General features: G+C 34.7%; 2 protein-coding genes across 2 annotated transcripts; one reads left to right on the forward strand and one right to left on the reverse strand.

The window, feature by feature from the left end:
- Positions 1-1,100: 1,100 nt before the first annotated feature.
- On the reverse strand, positions 1,101-6,375 carry LOC105285370 (aminopeptidase N-like). The gene is made up of 11 exons (XM_026969531.1): positions 5,750-6,375; positions 4,825-5,277; positions 4,404-4,587; positions 4,169-4,337; positions 3,823-3,904; positions 3,265-3,656; positions 2,830-3,074; positions 2,360-2,550; positions 1,835-2,113; positions 1,647-1,725; positions 1,101-1,556 (listed from the first exon to the last, which is right to left on the reverse strand). The coding sequence occupies exons 1-11, from the start codon at positions 6,268-6,270 to the stop codon at positions 1,386-1,388; spliced, it is 2,766 nt and encodes a 921-aa protein (XP_026825332.1). The 5' UTR covers positions 6,271-6,375; the 3' UTR covers positions 1,101-1,385.
- A 7,072-nt stretch (positions 6,376-13,447) lies between these two features.
- Positions 13,448-19,005, forward strand: LOC113561914 (cytochrome P450 4C1-like). Its single transcript, XM_026969536.1, has 4 exons — positions 13,448-13,574; positions 14,919-15,031; positions 16,408-16,441; positions 18,599-19,005. The coding sequence occupies exons 1-4, from the start codon at positions 13,448-13,450 to the stop codon at positions 18,934-18,936; spliced, it is 612 nt and encodes a 203-aa protein (XP_026825337.1). The 3' UTR covers positions 18,937-19,005.
- The last annotated feature ends 1,971 nt before the right edge of the window (positions 19,006-20,976 follow it).

The raw sequence follows: 20,976 nt of genomic DNA on the forward strand, positions 1-20,976 counted from the left end.
ATTTACTAAAAGAGGAGATTCCTCTAGCATTAAGAGGATTGTAATCTTAATTTCAGGATCTCATAGTTATAGGATATTCCTCTAGATTTCAGAGTATCATCTTGAGACCATATAGCAGAGGAAAATCCTCTATAATCAAAATGGAACTATTAAAGAATAGAATATTTTTTTGGGTGTTGTATAATAAATTTTCAAGACAATATATATATATTCTCTTTGTAATTGGTAAGATACTACCACTTGGTTTTTTTTTAAATTGTTGTACAATAATTAATTTTTAAGGTAATACATTCTCTTTGCAATTGGCGTAATTTGAGGATTTCATACAGTTTTTTGAAAACTAGGTACTATAAAATAATAATATTTGAAGACAATCAAAACTACTATCGCTTGGATTGAAATAAGATCATTGAATGAGAATATAAAGGTATATATCACTTGGTTTATATGTTTTTATTATAATTAAAGAAACTACCTTTGGTTTTTTCGAGCATATACCACACGCATACTTGGCGCCTTCTTTTTACTATTTTTTAAAAAAGGTAATTTTATCGAGTTAAAATAATTAACTCCTTAATAATTGATTTATTATTATTAATTATTATTGAGAAAACTAGTTTAAACTTCGCGCTAATTCTGCCCAATTGTCTCGGGAAGATTCGGACATCAAATATCGATAGACAAATATCGGCACGACGAGACGCGTAGCGATGTATTCGACCCTTTTCTCACGCGACCGTTATAGCGAGCGAACGTACTAAGCGAGCGAACAAATAAGTGGATCCACTGGCGGATAGTTACTGGCGAATAGTTTACCGATATAGAATTAAGGCGGATTTGTGCACAGATCTGAAAAACGAAAAAGGCGACTGATATCTGGAAGTCACGGAATCAATCGGATGAGTAGAAATTTTTCTTTAATTTGATTTATGAGATTCTTTGCTTGAACAAAGCATTGGCTATTTTTGTATTTTCTTTTCTTGTGACTTTGAGGTTCACACGTATATTTTCTTGCTTATTTGTATGTGATTGATATATAATTATTTGAAACCGTTTGAATGTATTGTTACATATTTTTCGTAATTATATATATATATATATATATACATTTTCTTTTGTTTATTGAAATACTGAACACATTTATTTATACCTTATCTCGCACATTTGTAAAGGGAAATAATCAAATTTCAACAATTATTATTATTAATTACATTACAACTTGCAATGTGTACCTATTCATAAATTTAAAAGTGATAACGTAAGAGAAAATCTGTATTTGCTACAAAAGACACGTTTGCGTGTTGTATAATATAAAATATTTTGTATAATATATAATAATATTAATTACGAAAGTTTTGTATTTATACACATTTATTAAACGTGATTTAATCCGTACTTAACGTATTGTCTGCGAAGTGCATTGCGACAGAAAATTGTTTCTTTTCGAAAGCGTTACGGATTTCCGATAAAGTATTTTTAATTTTAGGTATTCTATCTCTCCTCTTAGTTAAATCGTTGTTTATCCTAAGTCCGTGTTGTTTAGCAAATGCTTCCATCTGTAACAGAAATATTCCATAGTGGCAGTAAATTAATTGTAGTTGAACATTACACGAATATATAAATGTTTAATATTATGTTATATTAACCTTCTGTAGCTGATCTTCGTTGTTACACTTGTCAATGAACTGAATAATAGTCATGTGATACTCCATTACATCTGGATTACTGTAAAATATATTATAGATATTATTTGAAAATAATTATTAAACATAATAGTAGTTATGGATATTGTGCGATAGAACTCTGAAACTCTGAAGAAGAATGCTGTACTTACGGTTCAAGTCTGGAAATATTGGCGAAGTTATTAATGAAAAGATCAATTGCTTTGTCTACATTTGATGGATCCTTCAGCATGCGGGAAAACATATTGAAGGCACTGAACCAACTGCTAACGTTAAAAGTTAATTGCTTCTGCAGAATGTCCAAATTTGTCGAACAGCCCATGAAGTTATTATCTGACTTGTTGAGTACTGGCTGAACCTGATTCCAGACTGACTCATTCACCGTCATCAAACCAAAGCAGATGATCGAATATCTTGAATCGTATAAGAGTCTGTGAAATTGGAATGGAAATAGTTAGAAACAATTTCTTAAAACCCGTGAAAAGGGGCTAAGACGACATCGTTATAATAATAATAATAAATTAAAAAATATAAATTATTTTGTGTTGTAGAAAATCGACTATGTTGGTTGTCGATTGCTGTCATATTGTACATTCAATTTAATTTCAATTTAATTAAGATTTTTGTATCGCTTGTAAAATAATAATAAATAATTTTTCATAGTAAACAGTATCTACCTGTTTGCGGCTGGATCTTGTAAATAGGCAAGTAATTTAGTAGTAGCTGCAGCTCGACATATCGGGTCTCCATACATACAAGCATAGTTAAAAAATTGGGCTCTAACGTATTCAGTCAAGGGATTGTCATCAGGATGATCATCCAAACCGATATGTTCACGCAATCTATCCATCAGACCGATGATATATCGCTTGAAAAGAATATTTCAACAAGAAATTTCCGTTAAGATTAATCGATCATTGAGCCCTCTCTCGATCTAATCTTTTAATTAGCTTCTCTTAAATATAGAATCAATTATATTGATAATATTGATTATGTTGATCAATATTAAAGAAATCTTGTCAAAATCATGAAATCTATTTTTTTGTATATCAAGTTCCATTCACGTTCAAATATCGATGCGAAATCTTAACAATATTGTGATAGAGATTGCAACGTGTCTTACGTTAAAGATTGGGGACATCCGCTATAAGTTATCGAAGTTATCAAAAAATGTAAAGACCGGTTTCCATACGACGGGATCCTCTTCACGCCATAGATAATTAACAATTTCCATATAAGTAATAATGTCTAACTGTTTAGACTTAAACATATAGAAAGCGTCGTTAATGATTTGTGCACGATTCAGAGGTGCGATCTTGTCGTAATCGTCGGAATTGAGGAAAGCAGCGATCCGTTTCCAGTTGGTTATATCGTAATTTACGAGATAAAAACCTGTTAAAAATAAAAAATAATATGCTAGCTCTATAGCTACTACATAATTAAGATTTAATTAAATCGTATTTAATTTTTCATGGATCTTTCATGCATTTTTTACGAGAAATAGTTATTATGATTTATATTACATATAATTGTTATTACAACAGATTACTTAACAGTACATATCGCGTGTAAAGAGTTTTACCTGTTAATTGTTTGTTCACAATAATCCAGTCGTTAACGTCCACTCCTTCGATCGTTAAATTCTCGTCCTGCGGTTTTAGCCAATGTGTGGGCAGCGTTGACGAAAAGTCCAAGTTACTTTGAGTCGCAAAATTTATAGGGATCCACCATGCTTCGTCGCTCTCAGCATTGGTGATATTCAATTCTAATGGATCATATTGAAATTTTTTCTGCGTCGCCTTGATCTTGCCTGTAGCATAATCCCGTTCGATGGTCACTATGGGATATCCCGCCTGTTCGAACCAAGTATACATTACTTCTTTCACTTTAAAGTCGTTATGTGGTACGTCCGATTCATCGACAGCATCCTGCAGTGCTTTCCATAAATCGTCTGGCGTAACGCTGCCGTATTCACTAAAAATTGACAATATTTTAGGCAAATTAATAACGTGTGTACATTTGATAGTAAAATATTAATGGAGAGATCTGATATTTTTAGAAAAATGAAGAAAACAAAATAAAAATTTAATTCTTTGGTTTTTAAATTAATTCTCTCATGTTTTTAAAAAGATGTACTAACTGTGCTTCCAGGTATCTTATTAGACCATTTCGAAATACGTCCTGTGTTAAAACATTTGCTATCATGTGCAGGATGATAGCACCTAAGAATAAAAAGTAAAGTTATTTTGTAGAAATACAAATAATCGACTGATTTGCATACATATGCAAAATAAAATAATTCTTATGTTAATAAATTATTTCGCGTGTAATAATAAAATAAAATAAATTTCTATCATATATATTAAATCTAAGATTAATATCATAATTATCATCTCATCTCTTTAAATTTATTCAAAGATGTTTAATTAAAAATTATTTAAATTGCAATTATATGTACGTACTTAAAGAAACATAAAATTTCTTACTTTTCATATATGTATTACTATAACTTCGTGCATAGTGAATATCCAGATGACTAGTAACATTTACATTAATTGGCCTGGGTTGGTATCTAGATGGGTAGGAATCTAGATCGAACAAATAATGAACATTATCCACCACAAAGCAATCCATTATCCGCCAGTCTTTGATCAACTGAAAAGATCGATCTCATGAAACTAAATCCACATACGGTGTGCCTTACAAACAACGTTTCGATACCTTGTCAGCAATGAGATACTTCAGGTACGTCGATGTACCCTCGCTCAACCAAAGGTATTGCCACCAAGCTGGACTAACGAGATTCCCGAACCATTGATGCGCCAACTCATGAGTAAGCGTTAAGAGATTGTTCAACCTTGAATAGATCGGACCTTTCCTCTCATCTGAGAGTAATACGGCATCCCTGAAAATCATCAAATGATATATTAGCCATGAATATTTCCAATTTTAAGAGAACTCGTTATGCACAAAATTTAAAAATGTTACTGATTGCGGGTTGATCTTAATGTAAGCAATTCGCTGATCTATCAGTTGATCGGGGTCCTTGTAATAATGTCTGCGAAATCTTCTACCTCTAGCTATGGTCGAACTTGTCTGCTTATTAACTATTTTTATTAACGATGAATACCTCTGTACTCACTTGTAAACAATCATGCCCCAGTTTTCAGTGGCTCTGCTCGTATAATGAGGTGAGGTGACGTGGTCCATCTTCGGCACGTGGACGGAGCTGTTGGTATACTTCTCGAATTCCCGCATCGCCGTCTCGGCGATCTCGAGGCGAGATGGGGCATACTGAAGAAGTTTCTTGGGAGCCCATATCCTTATGGTATCATCGAGATTAGAAACGTGATCGTAATCGGCGATCACGAATCCCAGTATGTTGGTGGACATCAGCGGCGTGGTCTCGAAATGAGTCCACACTTTACCATCGCTCTCGTCGACGTTTGTTCGCATGGACGGCATATTCGACAAAGACGTGTAATTAGGGTAGTGCTTTATGGAGAATTTGAAGGTCGCTTTTATCGCAGGTTCGTCCCAGCATGGGAACGCCTGTCGTGCCCTGACCGGTTGGAAATGCGTCATCGCCAGCCACCTATAAATTCATTATAGTTTGCCTCGTTGCATGGACATTAGGCCTCCCGTCACGTGTTGGCGTGCAAGTTATTGTGCAATTATCGCGCGAGAGCAACAGGTCGCGTAAACGTTCACTGTGTAATTCAATAATTCGCCGGTAATTCAAACAAGTTGGCCCCACACAGTAAACTCAATCGATCACTCAATATCCCCTTAATTTAATCTAGTACGTGTAAGTGCAAATTGCAATTTTTTCACGTTTCTCGAGATACGTTTAATATTGCAGCACGACAATTTCATATTTTATTAAATTTCTCATTGTCAATAAAAAGACTTTTAAGACTTTTAAGAGAAGAGATAAAAACAAGCCGTGGCGTGGCAGAAAATTGCCACGGCGATATGACAAATGTTTCGTATTTCGATTTGCGTGGACGAAGATTCAGGTGAGGCATATTCAAGCACACTTTACTGTTTGATTAACAATTACTTACACCTTATTTCCGTCGTCGTCGGTATAGAAAGTCCTGTAAAATCCGCGATCATCATCCGCGAGTATACCGGCAAACTTGAGATGCAGCGTGTAAGTTCCAAGATCCAGCAGCTCCTCGAATCGTATAGTCAAGATCTGCGTCTCCGAGTCATAATGATGTTGCTTGGGAACGTAGGTTTGTACGGGATCCGCGTTCTCCTCTTCACTCTTGTGCATTAGGTTGGTCCACGGTTCATCCACCGTGATGTCCACGGTGTGTAACGCGATGATGTTCGTCGGTTCGCGCACTTTGACGTCGATACTCATCTCGCCATTGGTGGTAAAATTATCCTCCACGATATGCGGTATTAATTTGACGTCATAATGCATGGGTTCGACTTGCTTAGGCAGCCGATACTTTTCCGATTCTTCGACTCTCGACTCTTCTACTTCATTATCTGCCACTTTAACATCATCTTGAAGAGGAACACTGTGACCTGCGACAAGTAATAGAGCTATCAACAAGCCTTTGATGATTGTCATCACGTAATATGATTGTGTAATAACGTGTTAATGTAAATATATGTAAACAAGCAGACGTGTCTACTTTTAATGTTGGTGGGAGCAAAGATGATGCAAATTGCTCTTTACGCGCGTCTTACGTATAATGAACGAAGCGCGGCAAAATCTTGGATATATGTATGCCTTATAGTTATGCCGACTAAGCAAGTGTCATCATTTATTATCATGTTGCTAGAGGTTCATAGGTCATCAATTTTGTCTATCTTTAAGGTCTCTTCACACATATCCGTGACGTGTCAGTACCGAATCAGTGCCGTGTCGATTCGAATATGTTACTACGCCGGACATGTATAAATACTAGTATAAAAACATGTATGTATAAAACTGAACGAATACGGCACTGACACGTCACGGATATGTGTGAAGAGGCCTTTAACGTGCTTCACTATTTTCTGATAATGGCGAAAAAACTGGTAAGTAGGAGTAATAAAATGTCGATTATTTATGTTTGTCCTTAACCAAGTTTTAATACATTAAATTAAATCGCAGGAAATTATTTGCTTAAGAAATAAACTCTCTACGCTGGTTTTGTGTAAATTATTTATTTTATTTTAAAAGATAATGCTTCTTAGATCTCTGAGGTCTAAGGTTGATCATCTTTATTCTAGGATAATAATGCGAATAGAATTCTGAACAAAACTTGTAATTCAATTCAAAATTTCTAAATAAACTAATGGATATCTCTCGTTAAAGTTTTTAATGCTGATAATGATATTCTTATATTTTCCATAACACTGTGTCTGAGAATCAATCTAAAACTATTATCATTTCATTCTTGTTATTAAACGATATATCTCCAGTTATGTGTGTGCAATTATATACGTGTAAAAGAGCGCACATCATATCGCAGCAAATAAACATCATGTGTTTACTTTTATTAAAAATTATTGTTATTTATAAGCAGATAAGTAGTGCAGAAAAGATCAACAAGCAAACCACCACTGTTCCGACAAATTCTTCATAAAGTAAATATCGTATAAAAATATTGCAACATAGCAGGAGTGAAATAATATTCTCAGATTGATTACAGTCGTTATAGAAAATATAATATCACTTATTATCAATCATATAATATTAAATATTTAATATGTAATATATATATATATATATTAATTGCAATAACTTCGATTCGGACCGTTCATCATGAAGTAAATCCTGAATTTCTTAATATAATGGCTGCGTTCAGCAAAAAAAGCAGATCAGTAAGCGCTCAATGATTCTTCATTATGATTGATTTCTGCACTTAGATCTAGCGAAAATCTAAAGACAAGAACCAATTAGGTAATTATGCATTATAGGGGAGCCAGCCCCGATGACCTTGACCTTGACATATGTTATAGAGGTCACCCTCCTGAGTGACCTTCAGAAGGTTTTAGCCGGCGGTCATTGTTTATTAAAAAATTAATAACCCAAGAAGTTTAATAATTTTGCACAAATTTTCAGCTATCTACGCTCGTTCACAGCCCGCTTCGCGGGAGGGCAGGGAGCAGGGGCTTCGCCCCTCCTCCCCGTCAGAGCTAGTGTAACAGATTTCACCGTACAGAATTCAAATTAGTTTATATATTTGTGTATTTGACACCTTATATAGAGTATACGTGTTTGTATTACTATATTGTGCGCTGATATTATGTTGTGTTTACCTTTTCTACATTCCTCCGAATTCAGCTAATAGAATTATCAAAAAATTATTTTCTGTTTTAACCTAACCTTTTTTTTATCCCACCATCCAAAACCACTCGAGGAGGCCCCGCAACTAAAATGCGCATTACATCAGGGCCCCCCACCGGTTCCACGCACCCGGCTCAAACAGGTGGCGTTGCGTCTACGTCCGCCTGTGGGGCCCATGCCCCCAGGAGATTCAACGACCACCCCCCCAAAACCGGACTGCGCACGTCCATAAAATACGGAACACCCCGCCTCTACCGGGCAGAATGCCCCACCCATACCAAAACCGTACCAACACCGGGTAACCTAACCTAACCTAACCTGACTTCGTCCCTCCCCCACCGGGATTCGTGCCGTGTACCACGTGATCAAAATCTGTACGGTGAAATCTGTTACACTGACTCCGGCGGGGGGGGGGAGGAGCGAAGCCCCTGCCCCCACCCCTCCCGCGAAGCGGGCTGAAAACGATCGTATGTGCCCGGGGCTCCACTTTCGGGAAATATAACCTAACCGAGGTTAGGTTAGGTTAGGTTAGGTTAAAGCTACCTTGCTCCTTGGAGGGGGACGGACTCGCTATAGCGGGCAGTACTGGCTGTAGTACTGAAGCCGTCACACCAGGCGGGGTGGGGCCTGGAAGAATGCCGCTGGCGATTCCCGGGTCTTACTCACAAACGCTAGGGCTGGTATACGGAGGGTGGTTTAGTGAGTACGAGTCTCACACTCCCCTTGCACCCCGCCCAAGGGGTGCGAGGGGGCCCATGAAGGGTTTCCCCTCCAAAAAAAAGGTTAGGTTAAAGCAGAGAATAATTTGTACTTATATGAAAAGAAACTATTCTATATATTAACGATTCACTGCTTTAAATGACTTTCCTTCCTTCGTTCATATATTGGGTCGTCCGGAAAGTTCGTGCCGATTTTGAAGGAAAATTCAAAGGCAACATTTTTTTATGTCGATAAATATTTATTGACTTATGTATGCACCGTTTTGTTTCACAACTTTTGTCCATCTTTCACGCAACTGGAAGATTCCATTCTCCCAGAACTTAGGATTCTCGGCGAAAAGTTCCTCAAGGTGGTTTTTTATGTCGATCAAAGAGTTGAAGTTCTTGCCGCTAAGAGAATTTTGCACAGACCTAAATAAGTGAAAGTCTGAAGGTGCAATGTCTGGTGAATACGGTGGGTGAGGTAGCACATCCCAGCCAAACTCCAACAATTTTTGTCGGGTAGTCAAAGAAACATGAGGTCTGGCATTGTCCTGATGGAACACGACGCCCTTCTTATTAGCTAATTCTGGACGTTTTTCCTGAATCGCTGTCTTTAATTCGTCCAGTTGCGAGCAGTACTTATCTGCATTTATCGTTTGGTTGTGTGGTAGGAGCTCATAATATAGGATTCCTTTCCAATCCCATCAGACACAGAGCATGACTTTTTTTGGATGAAGGCTGACTTTCGGAGTGGTTAATGCTGGTTCATTTCGCTTACCCCAGGATCTTTTTCGTTCTACATTGTTGTAAATGATCCATTTTTCGTCACCCGTCACTAATTGCTTAAAAAATGGTACGTTTTCGTTGCACTTGTACAGCGAGTCGCAGATGGAAATGCGATCCATTAAATTTTTACGGCCAAATTATGCGGAACCCATACATCATGGCGACTTACGTAACCAAGCTTCACTACATGATCGTGGACAGTGGTTTTCGATATTTTCAGTATCTCTGCTAATTTACGTGTCGTGTAGCGCGGGTTATTCTCGATCATTGTCTTGATTTGGTCATCATCAGTAGTAGAGGATCTGCCCGAGCGTTCTTGGTCTTTAAGGTTAAAATCACCAGCTCTAAACTTAGCGAACCACTTACGTACGGTTCTTTCAGCTAAAGCGCCTTCTCCGTAAACAGAACATATCGAATTTGTTGCTTGTGAGGCATTTTTGCCTTTCCGGTAATAGAAAAGCATCAAGTGTCTAAAATGTTCTTTGTTTTCTTCCATCTTCAAAAGAGTACAAAACTGACACGAATCAATTTATCTGAAACAACTTTTTTCCTAAAGATGCGTTGAAATGTCACCTTTAAGCATATGTATATAAATCGTATGTTTCAATAACATTGATATATTCAGACATGTTCCAACGCCATCTATTAAAAATCGACACGAACTTTCCGGACAACCCAATACATATTCGTCGCTTATGTCTTTGAATATTCAAAATAACTACTACATTTTCGAAACTTCTTTTGTTTAACTTTTTAATAAACAATGACCGCCGGCTAAAACCTTCTGAAGGACACTCAGGAAGGTGACCTCTATAACATATGTCAAGGTCAAGGTCATCGGGGCTGGCTTCCCTATAATGCATAATTACCACCAATTATATTAACAAATCACTAAGCGCTCACTGATCTGCTTTTTCTGCTGAACGCAGCCATTGCAAATCAGTAGATATATAATACAGTAGAAATCTTTATACGCGCGTTATGCAAATCATTTTCAATTATCACTAATTATTATGATAATTAATCAGTAATTACTGTGCAATGTGGTACAAAACACGGATGATAATACATAACGTGTTATATTAATCATATGTAAATGCTCTAGTAAGAACTATTACATATAAAATATACTTATTTCTTTCGTTAAAATAGTAAAAACCAGTTTGGAATAAACGTCTAATGCATCGTAACCCTATATAAATATCTATCATTGGAACTTTTCAAAGTATTAGATAGCAGTGGCTTGAAGTGAGTAATATTGAAAACTGAAGAGTTAATTTGGAGTACTTGATTGAAGTGTATATACCTGCAATCATAAAATTACATAATACAGATATAGTAAGCAATATATGTAGAAAAGTTATAAATTTCTACAAATACGTTACATAAATTATACATTCCTCTTAATGTATCTTAAAATATTAACAGGCTACGAGAATGGATATTATCATTCTTATATTATACATATTATGCATTCTTGTAATAATGAAAATTTTGCGGATGATGCATAGACAATATGTTGTTTGGAATAAAGTCAGACATCTTCCTCGGGACGTGTATCCTTTTATTGGTAGTTCGCTTGCGTTTATGAAGATGTCAGATCGAGGTGGGAAAGTTTGTAAATTAAGTGTTATTATTGCAGAAATGAAACATTTTCTAATAGTGTCATATATTTGTATGTAATTAATGTAGTGATGTAATTAGTGAATCTAGTGCGAACGTGTGCTTTTGTCTGCAGAACAACTAGAATGGTCTCTGTCACCCATCGACAGATTTAAAGAAGGTATAGGCTTAGAATGGATTGTAGGCATGTCGATAATATTTGTATTCAAGCCCGAATTTGTTCAGGTAAGAAGTAAATACTACCAAGTTTGTTTTTATTAATTAATTTAAATTACATTTTCAACTTTAAATATTATTGCTGTAGAAATCAAACGTTTCATAACAAGAATATGCGAAAACTTGATTTTGATGATTTTTAATAATTTGAGTACACTGTATTCAATAGGGAAAACCGCACCTCTTAAAAGTCGCGACATTAGATGATTGATATACCATTTTAAAGCTAGAAACCTGAATTTTTCAGGTTTGAAAAAAAAATGAAAATTGAATAAGTAGTTCCGGAGATATTATCAAAAATGTAGATTGAAGTAAAATTACATGAGGCATGTAATCTGGACGGAGATATTTTTGATAATATCTCCGGCATTTATCCAACCTCCGTTTTCTTTTCAAGTCTGAAAAATTCAGGTTTCTAGCTTTAAAATAGTGTATCGCACGACCTTTTAATGTCACGGGAAGTATTAGTTATATTAGTCTGAAACATGCTCTAAACAGTTATTTTCGCAACTTTGTCTCAACTTTTCGACAACTCCCGCGACTTTTAAAAGGGTAAAGTCCATGCAGATTTTTTTCGCACAATTCAAACACAAAACTTTTTATTGAGAATTGATATAAAATTTTGCGTTCAATTTAACTAAAAAAATCTGTACAGGCTTCTCTATCAATTCAATACGCATTATATGCCATTCTGACATTTGCTTGAACATGCAAAATTTTATTGTTAGTTCTGTTATTGCTGAATTTTAATGCGTCCTCATTTAGAAAGCAAAAAGAATTGTTGCAGATGGTTTGGAAACTCTGTATGTTTATATATTGCTAAATTGTTTTCTAGCCTATTTTGACTAGTTCTGTGAATCTTGACAAGGGATTAGTTTACACCTTGGTAAAACAAACCATAGGGAATGGACTTCTCACTTCTGGAGGTATAAATAAATAAACAAAATTTTCATGAAACTATTTCTATAATTTCATGAAATAGTTGTCATATGATAGACTTACCTTGTACATATGTATCTGTTTATTTTACTTTTGTTATATAATTCATTGGATTAGTTATACATTTATTCGCTTACTTTGCTAAAACGCGAAACTGAAGTACAGAGAAAAGAAAATATATTCACACCATTTTAAAAATAATAGAAATGATAATAATGGACGTACAATGTATTTTTTACTTGGCTTCTATATTAAGGTTTTATCAATATTCGATTATCTCCTAATATTCTGTTAAATAATACTTGTCTCTTTCATTTTCATACTGCTTCAGGAACACAATGGGTCCACGATAGGAAATTCATTGCGCCAACATTCCATACAAGTATATTGAACAAATATACCATGACTATATCGGAAAAAACAAATATCCTAATAAAATGCCTCGAGAGAGAAATCGAAAGAAATTCAGGCAATGCTATCCATATTGTTCCTTTCGTTGGAAAAGTTATTCTCGATATTACATGCGGTAACGTTTGTATAAATTATACTTATTACTTCGAATTTCAACTTTATAAGTGACATATTACGAAGAAAATCTCACTACAAGAAATAAAAATAAATCTCACTAGGTGTTAAATTGCAGATACAGCAATGGGAGTGAATTTACGAATCCAAGAAGCTGAAAGTGACCTTGAGTCTGTAATAGATAGGTCAGCTTACATATTTCGATACATCATAATTAGTTATTCTCACTATTAAGAAACCATAATTAAGTTTATTAAATAAATTGTGTGTGTGTGTGTGTGTGTGTGTGTGAGTGATATATACACTTATAAAGTACTAATCTTATTTCTTAGAGGCTCTCAGTTATTATTTGAGAGGATGCTTCAACCGTGATACTGGATTGATTGGCTCTACTATCTGTCGAGTAGTGGAAGAGAATTTAAATCAGTACTTAATAAATTTCAAAAATTTTCAAACGAGGTATGCTGAACACTAACAATATATACATGTTATATCATTAAAATAGTAGATGCGGAAATTAATTCGGTACTTTTACATTTAATAAATCATAACTCCTTTAAATTCAAATATCTTCCAGCAATTTAGTGGCTTTTGAAGTGCTACTCTTAAGGTCTAAAATGTGCTAGATATGTAGTTTTACGAAGCTGACAACATAAATTCGCAAAACAGTAACGGATACAATGATATTCGACAAGCAGCATATCAGACACTGCATTCTGTTGGTTTTCCAACTGGAGAAAAATGCTGCTCGGGCTGGAAAAATGATTTGCTCCGTTTTAGGGGAAAGTGCTGCGACGCATAAAATCTGTAAAAAGTAGTACCTTAAACTTCGGAGTAATTATTTCTGTCTTACCGATAAAAAAAGTGCTGGAGAAAATACTTGAGAACGAGGAGCTCGAGAAATTATTCAATGGGAATCCTTCTCAGATTTAAAATGAACTTCCGTTACAAGTAGGAGTAACGTGTAAACCCATGTTGGTTTATATAAGTTGGGGAAGATTCAAAAAGTAAAACGATAAATTCCGCATGAAATCAGTTCGGAGCAAACGAAATGCGAAATAGCGGTTCTGGTTAACACGATCCTGATAAACGATACACGTAGAAGATATAAGAAAATAAAAGACACTTTTTGTACAAAAGCATTACTGGCGATGAAAAGTGGGTTTTGTATGACAACCCTAAAAGAAGAAAATCGTGGATTGACCATGGTCAACCACATCGACCACTAAACACAATATTTTCGAAAACCAAAGTTTATTACCTATATAGTGAGATATGAAGGCCGCGATAAATTATGAGTTACTGCAAACAATTAATGCCGTCTATTACCAACGATAACTGGTTTGTTTGATCGGTGAAATAAAGGAGAAAAGTTCGTTTAGTAGTCATGAAACACGGCCAGTCATCTTACAGCTATAACGCTCGGCCACATGTTGCAAAAGTGACAAATATTATTTATTCGTAAAGTTGGAAAGTTCTGAGAAATGCGGTTTATTTGACCTCAGCAGTCTCTACAGATTACAATTTATTTCGATCGCTCCAGCAGTACTTGACCGATGCATATTTGAATCGCGTGATCCACTAAAATAAAAGATATCCGAGAATACATCAAGGATTTCATTGATTCATAGCTGCCTTTTTTGCGAGAGAAGATTCGTCAGTTACTCGATAGATGAAAAAAAAGAAAATCATAATGAAGTTTTCGAAGATTGATATGTTTATTATTTTTCTATAAATAAAGACTCGATTTCTTCAACCAAAGATACCGAATTAATTTCCGCAACTAATATTAGCAAATATATTACGTTAATATACGATAGCAGTGTATTAAGCGTTACAAAGATTGACCAAATTCTTATTACAAGTAGAAAATTTTCAGATAATACGCAAGAAAAAAGCTTTACGGCAATCACAAGGCAACCACGTCAGTATAAATAATGATGACGAATTTGACATAGGTATGATTTGGAATGATTGAAAAGTCCAAGCGAATGTTTTTAACAAAATTTAAAACCACTTTATATTAAGTATTAATACAAAGTGTTGCGTTGGAAATTTGTTTGAAAAATTCGCACAGATTTTCTTGTAACGCAATATAATAATTTTGCTATTTTATATAAATTGTATTTAACAAAAACTTTTTTGCTATAGGTGTACAAAAGAAAACAGGCTTTTTAGATTTGCTGTTAGACGAGAACGAAAAACCTGACAATCCCTTAAGTGATGATCAATTGCAAGCACAGGTTCATACAATTTTGCTTGCAGTGAGTCAAAAATGTTATTTTCATGTATTTTAATTGGTATTGGTTTTATAATGTATATATAATAGATAAATGTGGGATAGATGGCCATAGTCGTTTTTTTTAGTGCGAAAAGAACACTGTCTGCTTCTCAATAATAAAATGTTAAAAAAATAAGCTAGTAGTATCTTAATGAAACATTAATGTTTATAAAACGAAACATATATATTTAAATTTTTACAAAAAGAATGTTAGAAATAGATTCGCTTTCATATACTAGAGAAAACTGACTCTAAAATTTAAAATTAGTTGAGCAACTTTAAAATTAACGTAAATATAAACAGAAGAGAAGAAATAATTTTCAAATTAAAATAAGACGTAAGCAAATTTCTTATATTTTTTAAAAAAGAGATTAAGAAAAATTGTTAATACTACCTCTTAGATCTTTTTCTTTCCTTCATGGATGTAGCGTTAAATACCTGATGAAAAATAAGAGGGAAATTTCGTAGAAAAATATAATAATAATGATAATTCAATGACAACTTGACCAAGTATTTCGAGGTGCTATAGCCACCTCTCATAATTATCCGAGAGAGATCAAAACACTTCGTTAAATATAACGGACGCAAGTGGAAATTGTACATCAGGCATACGCAGAGAGTTTTGAATAAACCTAAATTCTGTCAGTTTAAGCTAGATATATTTCTGATAGTTAAACCAAAATAGTAACACACAAAACAATTACCAGCAGACAGTAAAGATTCAAATAGAAATATTTTCTAAATTATCAAGCGACGCGGTAGCGTCGCGACGCCAAGTACATAAAAAAATTAATAGCCGCATGAGAAATAGCCTCTTGATACAGCACTGGCGTGACATCGTCGAGGCGCTACCAAGTAGCTTATCCGGAATTTACATCGTTTGACAGGTCACATAAACTTGTGATTACAATATCTCAGGAACTAAAGCCGTAATAAAAAATCTAACGGCACTTTTATAATATAATATGGGTGCACGCTTTCGAACGCGATCAATTAGAATTAAATTGGTGCAGGCAATCCTGAGATATTGCAATCGCTATGTTAAAACTGTGACGTTTCGGTTTTCATAGAATTCAGACCACTCACGTACGTATGCTCGCACAAACCCATGCAAAGCGATTTTGTCCCTCAAGCTTGCGTTCACACATGTGTTCATACATGCATGATTTAATTTATTCGACGACGACGTTGCACGACGACGACGACAATGACGACGTTGCACCACATCGACGTGCTGCAACGTCATACGGCAACGTCGTCGTGGTCGTGGTCGTCGTGGTCAACGTCGTTGACGTGGTGCAACGTCGTCGTCGTCGACGTGGTGCAACTTCGTCGTCGTCGTCGATGTGGTGCAACGTCGTCGTCGTCGTCGATGTGGTGCAACGAAAAAAAAGTACAAAATCGCTTTGAATGTGTGTGTGCGAACGTATGTACGTGAGTCTGAACCTGATTTCGGAAAAGGAGAACGAAACGTCACAATTCTAACATTTAATTACAATATTTCAGGATTAACTGAACCATTTTTATTTGAAGTGGTCGCAACCGAAAGCTTGCACCCATATTATCTTATAAAAGTGCCGTTAGATTTTTTATTACGGCTTTAGTTCCTGAAATAGTTTAATCATAAGTTTATGTGACATGTCAAATGATATGAATTCCAGATAAGCTATACGTTAGCGCTTGACGTCTATGCACTGAACTTGGTAACGCTCGATGTTTATGCAGTGACTCTCATTGTTCGGTACCTTATTTTTTATTTTTATGTACTTTTCTATAAAAACATTAAAAATTAATGAAATATAAAAAATGTTTACAAAAAGTAATGAGATCCCTCTAAAAAACCTTACAAAGGTAAAAGAATACGCCAAGTACATAAAAAAGCAAAACCAAATATGATGAAATCCATTGTTAACTAGCCAAGTACCTAGAAGCAATTCAGTTTGAGGATTTGTAATTTGAAATAATACTTGGCGTGCCCGGGTCGCATTAAAACGTACGTCCTACCTATACTTTGTGTAAACTGTATGTGTAAATTATTTGTATTGAGTGAGTAATGAAAAGGGATATTTATAATCACTCCGCTGATGTGCAAAACTGTAAACGTATTTGTTTTAATATTACCAAATACAAAGATTTACGAAAGTTGCTAGGCGCGAGAAGTTGTTTATTACAAATGGCATGCCTAGCCATTGCCACTGCGATCGCTAGGCACTCGATCGCTAGGCGGTCGCATCTCGCCGCGCGCTTGCATTCGGCGGTAGGTCAAACTAATAGCACGATTTTTAATAATTAATAACTTGTTAACTATTGTGAAAATTGCAAAATGGTATAGGCCTTTCCATTCAGTTCAGTCCGCTTTATCCACTCACGAGCGTTGAGTCGTGAGTTACCGGACACCCTGTACACACACACACACACACACACACACAGAGAGAGAGAGAGAGTGTGTGTGTGTGTGTGTGTACAGGGTGTTAAAAAACTGGCGAATTTGCTCAGCACCATTCGATAGAGAAAAAAATATAAGAAAAAAATGTGTAATACTACTTTTCGATGCGATGAATAGTTTCGTCGCAATTGATTATTGTAATCAGTCAATCAGCGCGGAGCTACAAGAGTAAGCCGGGAGCGGAGGGCGCGAAGTGAAACAAGCTGCGACGCGGCGGCTACCGCGCTCATGCTCTCGTTACGATTGGAGAGGAAGTGCTCGCGACTTATTTATTTATTTTATTCAGCTTGCTTATAATATCAGTAATAACATAATTTACAGAAGCAATCATCATGCAAAACATTTGCGTGATTCTGTATCTATTATCATTGCGTGAGCCTGGTTCTATCATAATATCATGATGTCAGAGTTTGTTAATTTAATGAAAAATTTAGTTTTAATAAGCGGGAAGATAAAATAATTATTATCTAGAATAATTATTTTGCAATATTATTGATCATTAGATAAGCAGACTTTAACTATTGAAAAACCGCTTATGCAAAAATTATCAAACTGACTCTTATTTTGATTGCAATTGACATTTATCGTCTTATGAAGTTCATTGTGCGCGTTAATATTAAATGTAAGTTTTATTAGAATAAAAGTTGGTTGCATGCAATACATGCAACGTAACAGAGTTATGATACAAAGTAAAGAAAAGTTATTTAATAAAAAAGTAAATTTATTTATTAGAAAGTAATAAAGCATTTTAATTAATTTTATAATTTTATATTTAAATAATTTTTTAACATATTGACTTATTTGTATTTATTTATATTTATTTGTGGTCGATTTAATTCCAGTATTTATAGAAAGCAAAGTATATATTTCTCAAATGTGTTTTTTTGTTTGTTAACGAATAAAGATGAATATGATACAGTGGTTATTATAATACTTTAGCCTCTACAATAATAAAAATAATAATTTTGTACAGAATCTTCATATGTATATATTTTTACTCTTTTATATAAGTTGTGTATATATATTTATTTATACATATATATTTATTTAGAAAACTATCTACATATTATTTTGGGATTATTATGTTGATCCGTTTTATTTTAGGTTCTTACATTCTTCCGCAAAATGTTGAAGTTGTGTTGCCAATTATAACACTTCATCGAAATCCAGAACTTTGGTCGAAACCAGCAAAGGTTGATCCGGATCGGTTCCTTCCAGAAAAGTCAAGAGACAGAAGTCCTTATGCCTATATTCCATTCAGTGGTGGGCCAAGAAACTGCATTGGTCAGAAATTTGCTTTACTTTCAATGAAAACCATATTAACGGCGATTTTCAGAAAGTGGAGGGTGAAAAGTGTAAAAACTTCGGACATGATTCATTTCCACTTCTCGATAACTTATCGACCAACCGAAGTTTTCCTTTATTTTATTCCGAAAAAATAACTAACTAGCGAATATTATTATGTCTTGCACAGTGTGGATTTATTTCTGAAATTGATTGCAATATGTTATTATGTTGTTATATTGTTATTATGTTGTTATGTTATTACACTTCATTATTGTATTCAGGTATCAAGGGCTGTATATAAAATATAATTTAATATTAGGAATATTGCAATTACGCAGATTTCAATACCTTTTGCGATGGAAATGGAACTGATATTTATTTTACTCTTATCACATACATATTTACTGTTCATAATGTGCTGAATACTTTGAGGGTTACCAGCAACTTTCTTTTTATCAAATATTGTTATTGAATTTTCCTTATTCGATAATACAAAAAAAAATGTGTTAACATTCTAATCTTATATTTTAAAACTCTCATAAAATAAATATATAATTACATATAATTTATTACTAAATTTGTTTTATTATTATTGCGCTTTAATGTTTTGTGAAATCTCATCGCGGAATTGCGGTTGTCCTTCCAAAACATCATCACAATTTGTCGAAAATGTTTGAACAGAATTATATATGTAATAGACTTTTTCCAGAAAATTTGGATTTGGCAAGATGTAAATGCAGAACCGTGTTTTAAGTGAGCTGCAGTCCTAATCGATTTTTACAAGTTGATTAAATTATCAAGCGACGCGGTAGCGTCGCGACGCCAAGTACTTAAAAAAAAATAGCCGCTTGATACGGCACTGGCGCGGCATCGTCGAGGCGCTACCGTATAGCTTATCCGGAATTTCACGTTACCCTAACTTTCGATTAAAATATCTCAGGATCTAAAGCCTTATGTAAAAATCTAACGGCACTTTAATAACATAATATGGATACAAGCTTTCGATCGCGACCACTCCGAACGCGATTGGTGCAGTCTATTCTGAGATATCGTAATCGTATACTAGATTCGTGACGTTCCGTTTTTCAGATTCAGGTTCAGACTCACGTACGTACGCTCGCACGCACACAAGCAAAGCGAGTTTGTCCGTCAAGATGCGTTCACATAAGCGCGTTATAGAGAATTCACACTGTGTCTGATACGTTGAGTATTGAGATATCACGAATTTGCTTGCGCTGACTTTTTGACAATCGTTTGTAGTTTCGTTTTGTTTGTAGTTGAACTGTTCAAAAGGCATTAATTAACATTTGTTTAAATGAAAAATAGCTAACTTTGCCATTTCTTAAGATATCGCGAATCCGCTTGCGCTGTCTTTTTGACAATCGTTTGTAGTTTCGTTTCGTTTGTAGTTGAACTTTTAAAAGGTATTAACATTTGTTTAAATAAAAAATAGCTAAATTTGCCATTTGTTAAGATATTGAGAATCCGCCTGCACTGTCTTTTTCAGAATCGTTTCTAGTTGTTTTGTTTGTAGTTGAACTTTTTAATTAACATTAGTTTAAATAAAAAATAGCTAACTTTGCCATTTGTTAAGATATCGCGAATCCGCTTGCACTGTCTTTTTCAGAATCGTTTCTAGTTGTTTCGTTTGTAGTTGAACTTTCAAAAGTTATTAACATTTGTTTAAATAAAAAATAGCTAACTTTGCCATTTGTTAAGATATCGCGAATCCGCTTGCGCATTCTTGTTCAGAATCATTTGTAGTTCTTTCGTTTTATTTGTAGTTGAACCATTCAAAAGTTATTAACATTTTTTTAAATAACAAATAGCTAACTTTGCCATTTATTTAGATATCGCGAATCTGCTTGCGCTGTCTTTTTCAGAATCGTTTGTAGTTGAACTTTTAAAAGGTATTAACATTTGTTTAAATAAAAAATAGCTAACTTTGCCATTTGTTAAGTGTTAGAGAATAAGAGTTATCGTGTCTCTCCTCGATCGCGTCGATATCGTGTGGATTCCTCGATAGCGGTCGGGAATTTCTAATGTACTTCGGGCAACGAGCGAAATTCGGACGATGCTGATTTCAAACGATCTATTGTAAGTCGAACCGTCAATCAAGACGAACGTGTATCGAGCACTCTAATAAATACGAGATAGTTCACGGAAATCAAGTAAGACTTGTTAGAGAACAAATA

Source organism: Ooceraea biroi, chromosome 1, assembly GCF_003672135.1.
Source record: "Ooceraea biroi isolate clonal line C1 chromosome 1, Obir_v5.4, whole genome shotgun sequence".
Classification (NCBI taxonomy): Eukaryota; Metazoa; Arthropoda; class Insecta; order Hymenoptera; family Formicidae; genus Ooceraea; species Ooceraea biroi.